The sequence below is a fragment of the Otolemur garnettii genome, unplaced genomic scaffold (genome assembly GCF_000181295.1).
Source record: "Otolemur garnettii isolate 467f Iridium unplaced genomic scaffold, OtoGar3 scaffold00002, whole genome shotgun sequence".
Classification (NCBI taxonomy): Eukaryota; Metazoa; Chordata; class Mammalia; order Primates; family Galagidae; genus Otolemur; species Otolemur garnettii.
The window spans coordinates 48,266,671-48,280,510 of NW_003852397.1; the positions used below are offsets into that span (position 1 = coordinate 48,266,671).

A 13,840-nucleotide genomic window follows, 5' to 3' on the forward strand; every position below is an offset into this window, starting at 1 on the left:
CAGTGACTGACAGTGTAGAAGTAGGCACACCCCACTCCTTGCTTCCAGTTTGTGTCTGAAGCCCAGTTTACACTCTCAAGCTCCCCCACTGGGCACAGGCTAAAGGATCCTCTGTGTCTGGACCTGAGATTGCATCCTTGCTTGGCTTTTTCTCTTCTGTGACCACCTCACTCACCCCTTACTTTTTTCCTGGGGGTACTTCCTTAATAAATGATTCCTTGGGGTATTTCCTTAATAAATCACCTTAATTAATCACACTAATTTTAAACTCAGGGTCTGATTCTCAGGAAACTTATCTAAGACAGACAATGATTTCATGGGGAGCAAAGAAATATTCAAGAGAAGGCAATTTGTAAGCAAAAGCTGTGAAGCAGTGAGAGTCGTAAAGGAGCATAAGTAAAGAGTCTAAGAGAAGAAGAATAGTGAGATCCAGGGAAAGTCAGGGCTGGGCACCTGTAGCTCAATGGTCTAAGTGTCAGCCCTTCGCACCAGGGAGAACTCTGGAAAGGCAATCAGAGGAGGAGACAAGACAGAACAGTGGAGTAAGCATCTAGACAGGGCATGGTGTAGGAAGCTGCTGAGTGCAGGGAAGCTGACAGGTCATGCTGTTAGCCTAGGAGAGTGTTGTTGAGTCACCAGAACTTCTTTGTCCTAAAATAACTTCCTGTTTTCTACAAAGTCTGGCTGTGTACCTGTTAAAACACCATCCTGTCTCTCTTAGTCTTCTGTGCAACCTTTCAATAAACTCCATTAGCCTGTAACCCAAATTCTATAACTCTCTTCTTTACAAGCCCAAAGAGCCTAAGAAATTCACACTCTCAGAAGTAGAATTAACACTCCAATAATAAATGCATTTACAATGCTTTAGATGTTTAGGAAATTTTATAGTTAGTATATCCCTTTAGCTCCTTTTAATTTCGTTTTTATTATCGAAATTGTAATGTAGTTTTCTATTTTATAACTTCTAGCTAATGTGGCCTCTATTCTTTATTGTGTCACTAATTTAATAACCAACAAAATCCCTTCTAATTCCTTAGTAAATGAATTTGTTCTATGTAATTATTAAGTGGAATACATTTCTTCAGTATAATACTTACTGTACCTAATTTAAACAATTTTCAACAAAAAGTAGAGTTTTTATCTTTAAGTTGTATAATTCTGAAACTCAGTGTCTATTAAATTTCCTGAGAGAAAATATAAGCTAGAAAGAATCTCTATTTCAAGTTTCCTGTTTTCTTGATGCCTAGAGGATGAAATCTCCATATTTTATAAACTTTATAGTTTATAAACTGTTTTGAACTTCAGTCTGACTTTATACTCCACCATGTAAGAGCGTAATTTAATAAATTCTCTTACAAACAGAATACAGTGACTGATTCTGTGATTATTTGGACTAATACAAAACTAAAACAAATGTATAGGGATAGGTATTAGAACTGCCTCCTAACTGCTGTAATTATAATAAAGACGGATTGAAAGAAACATTATTTGCCAAGGTAACTTATTTCTTTGTTTGCTCTTATAAATCTCTCAGAAAAAAAGTGGACAGGTTAGCTACACATCAAGATAGCACAAAATTTCATGACCTTAAAATAAAATGGAACAATCACCTTTCTGTTTTTGCTAAAAGTTACTTTATCTTTAGAAATCTTTCCATTTGAATTTCATAAATGAGCCATTAAAAAACCCTTCATTATATCAAAGGTACTTTCATGAAATACACGATCTAGAATAGATAATCTAGGGGATATGCTAAATTGAGTAATAGTAGAGTCTTTTTTTTTTTTTAGAAGGACAGATTTGCATGAATTTAATATAAATGAGCTCATTTTCTGAGTAACTAGCAAATAAAACTATGCGGGTTAATGGTTTCCATAACATTGGAGCATACTATTCCAATAATTATGCTTAAGAATATACAATCAGTGATAGCAATTCTGCCTCATTGAAGATGCGGGAAGACTGTCTTAAATGTTAAATAAGTACCCTTAGATTTACTCATAAGGGAAATGCAAATTAAAATTATCACTTTGTACCTCACTTGTTGGCAAAAAGCCAACAATTTGTTAACATACTCTATTGGTGAGCCCTGGGAAGTGGGTTTCTCACACATTGTGGAAATGCAGGTGGTACAACCACATATAGGAACAATTTATCTGTTGAAATTACAAATACACACACCCGAATCAAATTTCACTTATGCTAATTTCTCCAACCAACACACTTGCACTTGAGTAAATTACTTCTGTAAACGTTTAGTCGTTATAGCCTTGCTTATAATAGTACAAGACTAGTAATAGCCCAAACGTCACCGACGGGTAATAGATTGTCTTAGTTATGGTATACCCTCTGGAATACTAGGAAGCCGTGAGAAGAAACAAAAAAGTTCTCTATGAGCTGATATGGAAAGATGTTGAAGAGAGTTGTTCAAGAAAAAAATAACCCAAATAGAAGTAGGTAGAGCATGGGAAAAAATGGAAATATAAGAAGATAAGTTCACATGTGTTTGCATTTCTGTAAAAAATATTGAAAAATGCAGAAGGAAATAATGAAAATGATCACCAAATAGCTGAGAAGAGGAAAGGATTTGGCAGTCAAGGGACAAGGTAGGAGTCAGAGTCTTCACCATGAATGTATTATCTCTGTATAGAATTAAGTAAAAAATAATAATAAAATAAATTATCAAGCAAAGGTGGAAAAACTTAACTCCCAAGTTTGCCTCACTTCAGGGATAAGAAATGCTCTAGTTCAGGGGTTGGCAAACTACAGCTTTTGGGCCAAATCTAGTCTGCTGCCTGCTTTGGTAAATAAAATCTTATCAGAACATAGCCACCCCATTTGTTTATGTATTGTCTGTCTGTTTTTGCACTACAGTGGCAAAAATGAGTGGTTGAATGATCTTTCCCACAAAGCCTAAAATATTTACTGTTTGGTTTTTTATAGAAAAAATTTGTTAACCTCTGCTCCAGGCTGATATGTGGTCTGAATCAAGTCACAAGTGAATAAAGACAGACATCAATCTCCAACCCCTAAAATACTTCTTTTATATATCTTAAAATTTTATTTCACTTTTTTCTGTGTCATAGGGTATGTGCCTTCAGGTATTTAAATTACATATTGACATTCTCAAAATTACATGTTGACAAATTATAGTTGCAACTACATTCTTCAAATGTTAGATTCTTGGGTGGTAGTTCTGTTACATCTAATTGCCTTCTTCTTGGTCAAAATTGTACACCCTAACTACCTTAACCGTAATGGACTTTTCTAGCATGGAGTATTGCTTCCTTTCTGTAACAATGCCTCAGATTTCCTACAAGTAAGGTTTGACTCAACTCTAGCTGTAGGATGGCTTACGTCAATGAGTATTTCTTATCCTCTTGGCAAAAGCACTTGGTCAGAAATTGGCCAATCAGAACTATTTGAATCCAATGTAAGAATTTTTGTTGGTGCAATAAGAAAGCCAGGCACGCCTAAAGAATTAAACCTCTAGGGTGGCGCCTGTGGCTCAAAGGAGTAGGGCGCTAGCCCCATTTGGCGGAGGTGATAGGTTCAAACCCAGCCCCGGCCAAAAACTAAAAAAAAAAAGACGTAAACCTATAATGATGGAGCAATATAAACTCAATATGATCATGGGAGGTGGTGGTGTCAATGAGACCTAAGAGAAAGTCTGTTAATATAATTTCTGGAAAAATGTTTGTTTTCCTTTAAAAAAGGAAATGATTTGCACCTCCTGTTCTCCTGACTTTCTGTCTCAAATGCTGATGTAATGTCTGGAGCTACAGCAGCTATCTTACAACAGTGTGGCAATGGTAAAGAGAACAAAAACCAATATACTGGCCAGACATTACAGGCTCACACCTGTAATCCCAGCACTCTGCAAAGCTGAGGCAGGTGGATCCCTTAAGCGCAGAAGTTCGAGACCAGCCTAAGCAAGAATGGGACACCTGTCTCTTCTCAAAAATGAAAACAACTAGCTGGTCATTGTGGTGGGCACCTATAGTCATAGCTACCCAGGAGGCTAGAGAAGAGGATTCCATGAGCCCAGGAGTTTGAGGTTGCTATAGGCTATGACACCATGGCACTCTACTCAGGGTGACTGAGTAGGGAAAAAAAAAAAAAATATATATATATATATATAAATTAAAAATATATATAAATATATACATATATTAAGTGTATATATAAATATATACACATATATATATATAAAGCAAATTGAGAATATATTACAAAGTTCAATCAGGAAAACAGAGCTCCTCCAGGTACTGCAGGAATAAGGGTTTAATACAAGAATAATTATTTACATAAATGTTGGAAGATCACGGGAACAAAGATCAGGGAAGTTGCTGCTTGAAGGTCAGTGTCATAAAAGGGGACTTTTGAAAACTTCAGCCTGAAGGACCAAAGCCCAGAGTTTTCAAAAGCTCTCTAGGAAACTGCTCCCATTCCTAGTAATCTTCAAAAAGCTCCTACAAATTGTCCTACAATTTTCCAAGTGGTTTTTACACCAGCCAAAAAGATGCTATACATCTTACAGTTGCTCATTTTTCCTCTTCTATATGACAGGACCTCTTTCCATCTTTCAAATACTGACTAAGCTCTTCTTATTGACAAACCCTAATGTGGAAGCAGAGAGAAGAGAATCTGGGAAAAGTACCTTTAAGCTGCTTCTATGCAATGCAGAGGAGACCACAGAAGGGGGTGAAGATAAATTGACAACAGACAATCCAACACAGGACATAAAGACAGAAAGCCTTGAAAACACTGTTGAGCAACTGGGTCAATATCAGCAGCCACCTTTCTCTGAATTTCATTTTATTGGAGAAAATAAACTCTTCTGTGTTCAATCCACTATGCTTTGGCCCTTCTGTTACTTGCAGTCAAATATGTGCCTATCTGATAGACTTTCTTTTTGGAAACCATGAAATAATGGACACAGAAATACAAACTGTCATAAGTGCTAAAATAGAAAATTGTTTTTATGTAACATGGAAACTTAAGACTGGAGTGTGTTGTTTCAAGGCAAATAATTGTAAAATGTGGGAATGCATCTCAACTGTGGATTACTGAGTCACTCCCAAATATGACTTTTTCCACTGTTTCTAATGCATATTTTCCATTCTCAAATTTCACTTTCTACGTGCCAAATAAAATACAGATCTGATACCACAGTGTGTACCACCAGCTCATTCATTTAATATTTACTGCTATGCTCCAGGCCCAGGATTAGGGCCTGTGACTAGCGTACTGAAAGGACAAACAAGTTTTCTGAACTGTACTAATATAAATTCCTCTTCTGAGGTTGCCCTCAATGACCTCAGAGACTTGCAGAACTGCATGTTTCTATTTTTCAGGACGCTTCCATGGCTTGCATAAGGTCACTTAACTTATGGACAAGACCTGACTCAGAACCCAACTCTCAACTACCTGTCCAGGGCTTTTGCATCTGTGTGAAAGGTCTGAGAACTGAAGTTAAAGTGCCAACTTTAATCTTATGCAGTGTTGTCCAGTGTTTTCTAAACTCTGTTCTGAAGACTACATGTTTCACAGTCTGTTAATAGGTGTTATGAAGAAAAGGGTTCCAAGAGTCAAATAGATTTGGGCAATTCTGGGATAAATCAAGTTACTGTAGGACTTTCCAGAGCATTCAGTATGGATATGTTTATCATAAATTTCCAAGGCTGAAATAAACCTTGTAGATTTGTTTGACTTGGAATACTTCTCCACCACACCATAAAGAATCTTCTGGGATGAGTACTCCTTAGGATGTTCTTTGAGTAATGCAGTGGTGATAGTGCAACTAATTTTTTGTTTCATTCTTGCAGGTTATTTTAGGTGCATTCTTAGGAAAATTGAAAGAGAAAGGTTGATGCTTTATCATTCTTTATTACCACCGTATTAGTAGTCCATAACTGTGTGACAAATTACCCCCAATTTTTATTTCGTAGTTTCTATGGGTAAGGAATCTGGGTCAGCTTAGCTGAGTCCTTTGCCTCAGGATGTCTCATTATGCTGCAAGTAAGGTGTCATCTGGGGCTGCAGTCATCTCAAGCCTTAAGTGTGGAACCATTTGCTTCCAAGCTTACCCTTGTGCATGTTGTAAGGCCTAAGGTCCTTGGGGATTGCTAGTCAGAGATAAGAGTTCTTTTATACATGGGACCTCTTTATAGGGCTACTTACAATATGGTTGCTTTCCTCAGACTGAGATCTGAAAGAGGGAGGAAGAGATATGAAGGAGGAGGAAGAAAAGAGATCAGCTTTTTCAGAAGTGACATCCCATCATTTTTGCCATATTCTCTTTGTTAAAAGTAAGATTCTAGATCCAGCATACACAGGTAGAGGGGAACACACAGGGTATGAACACCAGGTGTCACAGATCACTGGAAGCCGTTTTAGAGGTTGCCTACCATCACTCACTCTCCAAGGTTTTCATCCCACCTTAGCTGCCTACTGGTTTATCCAGAAGGTATTTTAGTCAAATAGTATTCTGCAGTAGTGTTTTATTTGAGACAGGTATTTTCCATTTTAAAGAAACAGAGAAACATTCAGATGGGCTCAGGTCATGGAGAATTATTTTAAGGATATCCAGGGAGGTAAGTCTGATAGCCCATCTGTTCTTGTTCTAGATATAGCAGTAATACAAGTAATATTGTTAATAACCAACATGTATTGAATGCTTCTGTTATGCTAGGCACTTTTCTCATTTCTTTTCCCGTATTGATTCATTTATTTCTTATCACAACTCTTAAAGAGGAAGGTGCTATGTGTATTCACACCTACCAATGGGCAGAGAGGTGAAATAACTTGACAAAGGCCATATGACTCAGAAGAAGTGGAGTTAGGATTTGGTGCCTGGCAGCATGTCTCCAGACATGTCTCCCTAAACCACCACACAACACCACTACTTAGCAGCATACCTAGGATTTCACAAGCTCATAACTTACGAGCCACCCAGCAGGTACTCTGGCAGATGTGTATTAGAAGGGGACAACGTAACAGTTGAGAAGTTCCTCAGTCACTAAATATTTGAAAAAGCAATTATATGCCAAACCCGGTCAGTGCCTAGAATGGTGTGTCCAGTACAAGCCTACAATAGGTCAGACAATTAAGTTCACAGATTCATTTTAGAAAAAGTGCTGAGTACCTCACTGTGGGATATCACTACAGTTGCCAGATGGCCAAGGGCAATACTTTGCAGGTGGCTATAGTAATATTCAACAATGATGTATGTAGCACTTTTTCTAGGATGAGTTGACAAACTTGATTCTTTGACCTTGTATGTCATGCTATTTCTGTTTCTCTAGGAAGGATGAAACCCTCTCACAGACCTGTCATTCCAGAGACACATTACCAGCACTAAAATGTTTTCTTGATCACAGTGGAAGATGCCAGGACTGTGGATCAGTACATTAGACTTTTCTTGATTTGACTTTGTCCTTTCTGAGCTTTTGAAGCCAGACTTGTAGCGTGGTCTATAATCCCTGCCTTCATATGCTTTGCTACTGACTCCTTACTGTCATCTGGCTCCTGACCTGCTCTGACCCCACTAAAATTGACCTTGATATCTGAACTCCTGGTTGCCCAAAGAAAAGTACACTTTTCAGCTGTGTCACACTCTACTTCTCTGTAGCTTGTGTTGCTACTTACCTCACTTGATTTCCCTCTCTCAGCTGCTGATGTATCACTTTCTCTGCTGGTTCCGGTTCTTAGGCTTCTTGTAGGCACACCTTCTAGTTTCTTAATTTCAGAGTTCTTTAGGGTTCTATTCTCAACTTTCTCTCATTCCCTGTAACTTTAATTACAACAAAATGTCATCCATGCCCATGGAATGCCACTTACTCCCTGAAAAACTTTTCCTCCTGAGCATCAAATTTCTTTATCTAAGTTCTTCCTCTTGGGTGTTCTACGGGGACTTAGAACACAACATATGCAAAGCTGATTTGATCATCTTTCCTTCAAACACGACCCTTGTCCTAAGATCCTCATTTCTGAGACATTAACTTCCACTCAAACGACCAGGCCAGAAATTCCCAGTTCATCCTAACCTTTGTTTTATCTAGTCCCAATCATCAATTTCTGCATTCTATCCTCGTGATAACTCTCCTATCCAGGTGTCCTCAAACTACGGCCCACAGGCCACATGCAGCCCGCCTAGGACATTTATCCAGCCCACGGGTGTTTTTGCCACCGCTGCCTGTCCTGCTTAGCAGCTGACTGGTCCCAGGGCCTGCAGTCTGGCCCCCAATGGTCTGGGGGATAGGGAACTGGCCCCCTGTTAAAAAAGTTTGAGGACCCCTGCTCCTATCTGTCATCCCATTCTCTCTAGACCCACTGTCCCTGTTTGGCACCAAATTCTCCTGCCTAAACTTCTGCAAATGCCTCGTTTCTGGACTTCCTGCTCCTACTCTCACTCTTTCAAGTACGTCCTTCATATTGCTATCACAAGTTTTTCTTCCATCAACCAAGTCTGACCATGTTATTGCTGTTCAACATGTTTCAATGGCTCCCAGTTGTTAGCAGGTTAATATCTAAACTCCCTAAACCAGGCAGACAAATCCTTGCTAATCTGGTTCTTATCTTTCTTTCAGCCTCATGTCCCAATTCACTCTCATCAATACCAAACTTTGTTAATTTGAAAGATGTCCTTATCTGTGCTTGGAATCCTCCCACCCCTCTTCCTGTAGTGTCTGGTGAACTTCTGCTCATCTTTCAAGTTTCAGCTCAAACACTGCCTTCCCTTGGAAGCCTTTCAGTCAGTGGTTCTCAACCTTCCTAATGTCGCGGCCCTTTAATACAGTCCCTCTGGGTTGCAACCCACATGTTGAGTACTGCTGCTTTAAGTAAAGCTGGGCTCCTGATGTCACAACACTCTGCTCAGCATATTGCGCCATTAGTGTCTGACTATCTGACTCCTCAGAGATGTGAACCCAGCAAAGACATTAAAAGCACCTAGCAGGATCAAGGAATTCAAGTGAAGAGAGGTAACAGCACACTTAATACACAAACTGAAAACCATTCACAATGTTGCAATTTATTTTTATGAGTCCTTTAGTAGTTCCACAGTAATACAGTCCTCACAAAATTAACCTCTAAAGTCTCAGATACCCTGATGACATCTCTTACAGGTACGTCTCCAAAGTGATTTTCATATTGCAGCCTCAGTACTCTTTTCTAAACAGACATCTGATCATCTTTCTCATGCCATCCCAAACATACATCCTGCTCAAGCCCTTTATGGCTTCTCAATACTCTCAGGTTAAAACACCTCTTATCACGACCTATGCTATCTGGCCATTTCTTCAACTCTACCCTACCCTGTCCCACTGTCATATTGTAGCCACACTGGCCCTTTCCTGGGTTGCCTGTACCTGCCTCCCCTGCACCAAGCAAGGCCTTTGCATGTACTTTTGTTTGGATAATACTTCCCACCTTGCTTCCCTTGGTCCATCTTAATGCCCAGGGCTGCTTCCTCAGGGTAAGGTTTCTCATCCTTCTTGTGTAGATCAAATCCCCCATGAACCTCTCCTCCACAGTGTTTGCCACATTGCCTTTTGGTAGTTATGTGATTTGGTTAATGCCTACTTCTCTTAGGGCTGGTTGGTGAGCTCTGTGAGAGCGGGAACCGATTCTTTCTTGTTCACTGCTGCATCCTAATGCCCCCAGTGCCCACATACTTTGGCAATTAGAAAGAGCTCCATAAATACTCACTGAATGAATGAAAATCAAGAATAAAAGGACTTTCCCCATTCTTTTTACCCTCACCACTATCCAGCATTTGGGTATGTTCCTTAACAATCTTCCAGAGCAACCTCAGATAAGCTATCTTATTTAACATTAACAATTGACTTTAAGAGCAGAAAGGGCAACCTATGCAGGTGACTTGGCAAATGTTACATGACTAGAAAGCAACAATTTGGGACTAGAACTGAGCCTTGTCACTTTCCAGACTAGGCCTCTGGCCACTCAACAGGCAAAAAAGGAAGCAAAAGATAATGTAGAGCTTAAAAGGGAGCATCTGTACAAAGACAATGAAATAGAAATATCTGAACAAAAAACACAAAATAATTTTTTTTTCATGGAATGTGGCTAAAAACTCTAAATCTTGTCATTTTAGCATGTACTATTTGGGCTCTGAGGACGAGCATGCTGCCTTTCTCTGCACAGCAGGGAGCAGCTAACATTCTACCTTAATTCTCATTAAAATTTAGACGTTTGGTAAGTGTCCATTATCAAGTGATTGGTGAGAGTCTATTTCTGGACAGTTTTTCATCTTTTCCTTAATGAGACTATTTTTTGTAAAGAAACAAGAGAAAAGTTCATCACTTAGTAGGTTAAAAGAGTACCTTAAGAGCATCCCTAAACTAGACACACTTGTTCATTCAACATTTTGAAAAGACCTACTATTTAAACGCAATTTATAATTTAAACATTTTAAACAACTTAAGGAAATAATTCAGGGCCTTCATAACTTTACACAGAAACATCTTTTTAAATTCAGATGTTACCTAACAAAATGGACAATTAACCGTGAACGTACACGAAAAATTAATCAAATATTTACTTGAGACTGACTACCCTGAAAGCTCTGTGCCTTCTATGGCGCTTATCAAAGCAAGTTTTGTCTCTCCACTACCTCACCTAGGTTTAAACCCGTTTTGCCCTGAGTTGTAGTCCACTCGGCAGCACTTTCTTTGCGGGGTAACGAGGAGCGTGGGCAAAGGGGAAAAAAAGTATAAAAACACAACCCAGACGTGAAGATAGTCATGTAGAGGCATCTTCCGTTATCACTTACTGAAGAGAGAACACCTGAAAGTTAAATAATTTCAGTCAAAGGAATGCATGCAGCCGCTGACAACGAATTCCTGTATGTTCCCATATTTCAATGAACATACATTACTTTGGCAATTAGAAAAATACAACAAATGAAAAAGGGCGAGAAAAGCTCGCATTTTGCCTGCCTCTCTAGGTCTTTCTAGAGGTAGGACGCGCGTATGCTGGCTCCGACGAGTGTTCGGCGCAATCTGTCTTGGTTCGCAGGCGCACGGCGGGAGGCAGGACGTGGGGCTCAGAGCGCGCGGCCGACCGTACCACGGACACTGAGGGCTCACTCCCCGCGCCGGATAGGGGGCGCCGCGGGCGGCCGAGCCCATCTGCCAGACCCACGCTCCCAGTTAGCGTAACGCGCCTGCGCGCCCAATCACATGACGGGCGCTCCGCGCAAAGCAGGTTAAAAGTCATGACCGCGGAGAGCGCACGAACGCCCTGCTGGTCGGCGCGGAGCTCCCCGCGTCCCTTAAGTCGAGTTTGACGGAGGTCGCTCCACCGTTTCCAACCTCTGACCTGGCTCCATGAATCTAGAGGAGCCGCCTAGCGCCGTTCCTCGCATACCGCACAGGCGCGCGAAACCGCGTCTTTCAACTGACAATGAAGCCGAAGTCGCGCAGCTTGGCGGCTGTGGGCGAATGAGCGCGAGGCTGGGAGGGGGAGGGGGAGGACGGTTGGGTCAAGCTCCGCCCCGGCTTGCGCCTCTATTGGTGGGAGCTGCCGTTCTGGGCCCACCCCCTAACGGACCTGTCGCTTTGTGACAGGCGGAGGGGCCAGTTCCTGTCGGGCCGGGGGCGGAGTCAGGGTTGCTTGAGCTCCGCCCGGACTTCAGGGGGCTCCTCCCCGTGCTCTTCTTGGCGGGGCGGGAGGCGGGCGTGAAAGGGAATGTCATTGCTTCTCAGTGGTGTGGTGCCGCCTCCGTCTGCTCCTTTTCCTTCTCTGGCGCCCTCGTCCCGTCGGCTTTCGCCGCCGCCGCAGCTGCACTGGGGATACGGATGGCTAGTGGGGCGCAGGAGCCATCTGGGTTGAGAGAGCGGCAGTCGCTGCCGCTGCTGAGGCGGAGACTCCCCGCCGCCGCCGCCGCCGCCTCCACCCCCTGTCCCCCGGCCTCGCGGCGCTGAGGGCGGGAGCGCGCAGAGCTCTTCCCTCCTCCTCCTTTTTCTTCCTCCTCCTCCTCCTCCTCCGGGTCCCCGCCCAGCACCCCTCGCACCAGGCGGCGGCGGAGGAGGAGAGCGAGACCCGCCGCCGGGGCACAACATGGCGGAGCCCTCAGCCCCGGAGAGCAAGCACAAGTCGTCCCTCAACTCGTCCCCTTGGAGCGGCCTCATGGCCCTGGGGAACAGCCGGCAGGGCCACCACGGGGCCGGGGCCCAGTGCGCGCACAAGGCGGCGGGCGGCGCGGCGGCGCCGAAGCCGGCCCCCGCGGGGCTGTCCGGGGGGCTGTCGCAGCCGGCTGGGTGGCAGTCGTTGCTCTCCTTCACCATTCTCTTCCTGGCCTGGCTTGCCGGCTTCAGCTCGCGCCTCTTCGCCGTCATCCGCTTCGAAAGCATCATCCACGAGTTCGATCCGTGGTAAGTGCCCCGCCGCCCTTCCCCCGCCCGCGGCCCGCGGGGATCAGGGACCGGCTCTTTGCCCACCGCGGCTCTCCTGGACTTGGCTCCGCGCCGCCGCGGAGCCCCGCGCGGCTCCTCGAACTCCGGGCGCGCCCCCTGCCCGTGGGCGAAGTTTGCCCGGAGCAGCCTGAGGCGGGGCGTCGGGGTCCGGGAGCGGAACCTTGACCCTCGGCCGGGCAAGTGTGCCGACTGCTTGGAGGGTGGATGCAGCCCCCGGACCCCGGCGGCCGTCTTTGGTCGCGGAGTCCGGACCCGCCACGCTAGGAGCCGGCGGTCGCTCCTCAGCGGACTCGTGGCCGACTCCTCGCCGGCTGCTTTGCGTTCTTTCATTTTTGCGGGCGCGTTTTTTGCTAGTTCGGATGGGATCGGCCAGGGGCTGCCTTGTTGCCGCTGGAGGTGAGTGCAGATGTGCTGGAGCCCTGTATGCTCAGCCTTGCTTTTACGCTTTAACTGGTTCTTATTTTGCTCTCCTGATACGAGAAGGGAAAAGGAGAGTGGGTTGATATAGAGGAAGGGAAATAATATCCCTGAAAGTGATCTGAAAGCTAGAGACTCTTACTTATTCAGCATTAGGTATTTTCAAGAGAGGCTTTCTTTTCAGAGTCCTTACGTGCACACAGCACCTCACAGTTCCACAATCATCTTGGGTTGCTTTTTAGAACAAGATCATTACTTTGTTAGCCGAACTGTCACCCTCAGTATGTTATGCACAGTGTCCGAAAGCGTTGCATTTGTTTATTTACTGGTCTCTGCAGGAAGGTTTGTGGATGGAAGAGTAGTACCATAGTGATGGGAGCTCTGAGTTACAATACTGAAGTTGCACACAGTAGAAGGAACTGACCTGAATGTTTTAGGAATTATCCCACTCTCAGGAACAGTTGTCTCTTTAGACACTGTAGGGGTCTGTGAGTTATCTAGATAGGAAGATTGCTCTAACTGTTGTTCTAATTTGCCCAACCCGAGGTTTTTTCCACCTGAGAGAATGCTTTTTTTTTTTTAAATTAATTTAATTCATCTTGTTAACCTGTCAACCTTGAGTTAATCTCACTTGCTTACAGTTAGACCTAATTAAGCTTTAGGATATTTGTTTTATCACTTGAAAATAAAAAGAATTTCTTTGAGGATTATTAAATGTATAGATTATAAGTGTTTTAGGAGGGCACATTGCCTATATATTAACATACCAGATTTAAGTTTTGCTGTTCAGGAGAGAAAAATTTATACTGCAACATGTGTTGAACACCAGAAGGGCCCACTCATGGAGAACTCAATTTAGATAAACAGTTAATCACTGGGACATTCTTCTATGATGTTTTGGGGCCATTTTACAGGTTTTGATTTTTTCTAACATTAGTTAGAAAAAACTTCGTTAACATGGAATCACAGAAGAAAATATATTA

General features: G+C 43.0%; 1 protein-coding gene across 1 annotated transcript in view; it reads left to right on the plus strand.

Annotated features, from left to right (window-relative positions):
* The first annotated feature begins 11,581 nt into the window (after window positions 1–11,581).
* Window positions 11,582–13,840, plus strand: part of STT3B (STT3B, catalytic subunit of the oligosaccharyltransferase complex) — a 124,951-nt gene continuing 122,692 nt past the window's right edge. The window contains exon 1 of the mRNA XM_003781765.3: window positions 11,582–12,398. Within this exon, the coding sequence (XP_003781813.1) occupies window positions 12,085–12,398 (314 nt within the window). The 5' untranslated portion in view covers window positions 11,582–12,084. The remainder of the gene's footprint in view (window positions 12,399–13,840) is intronic.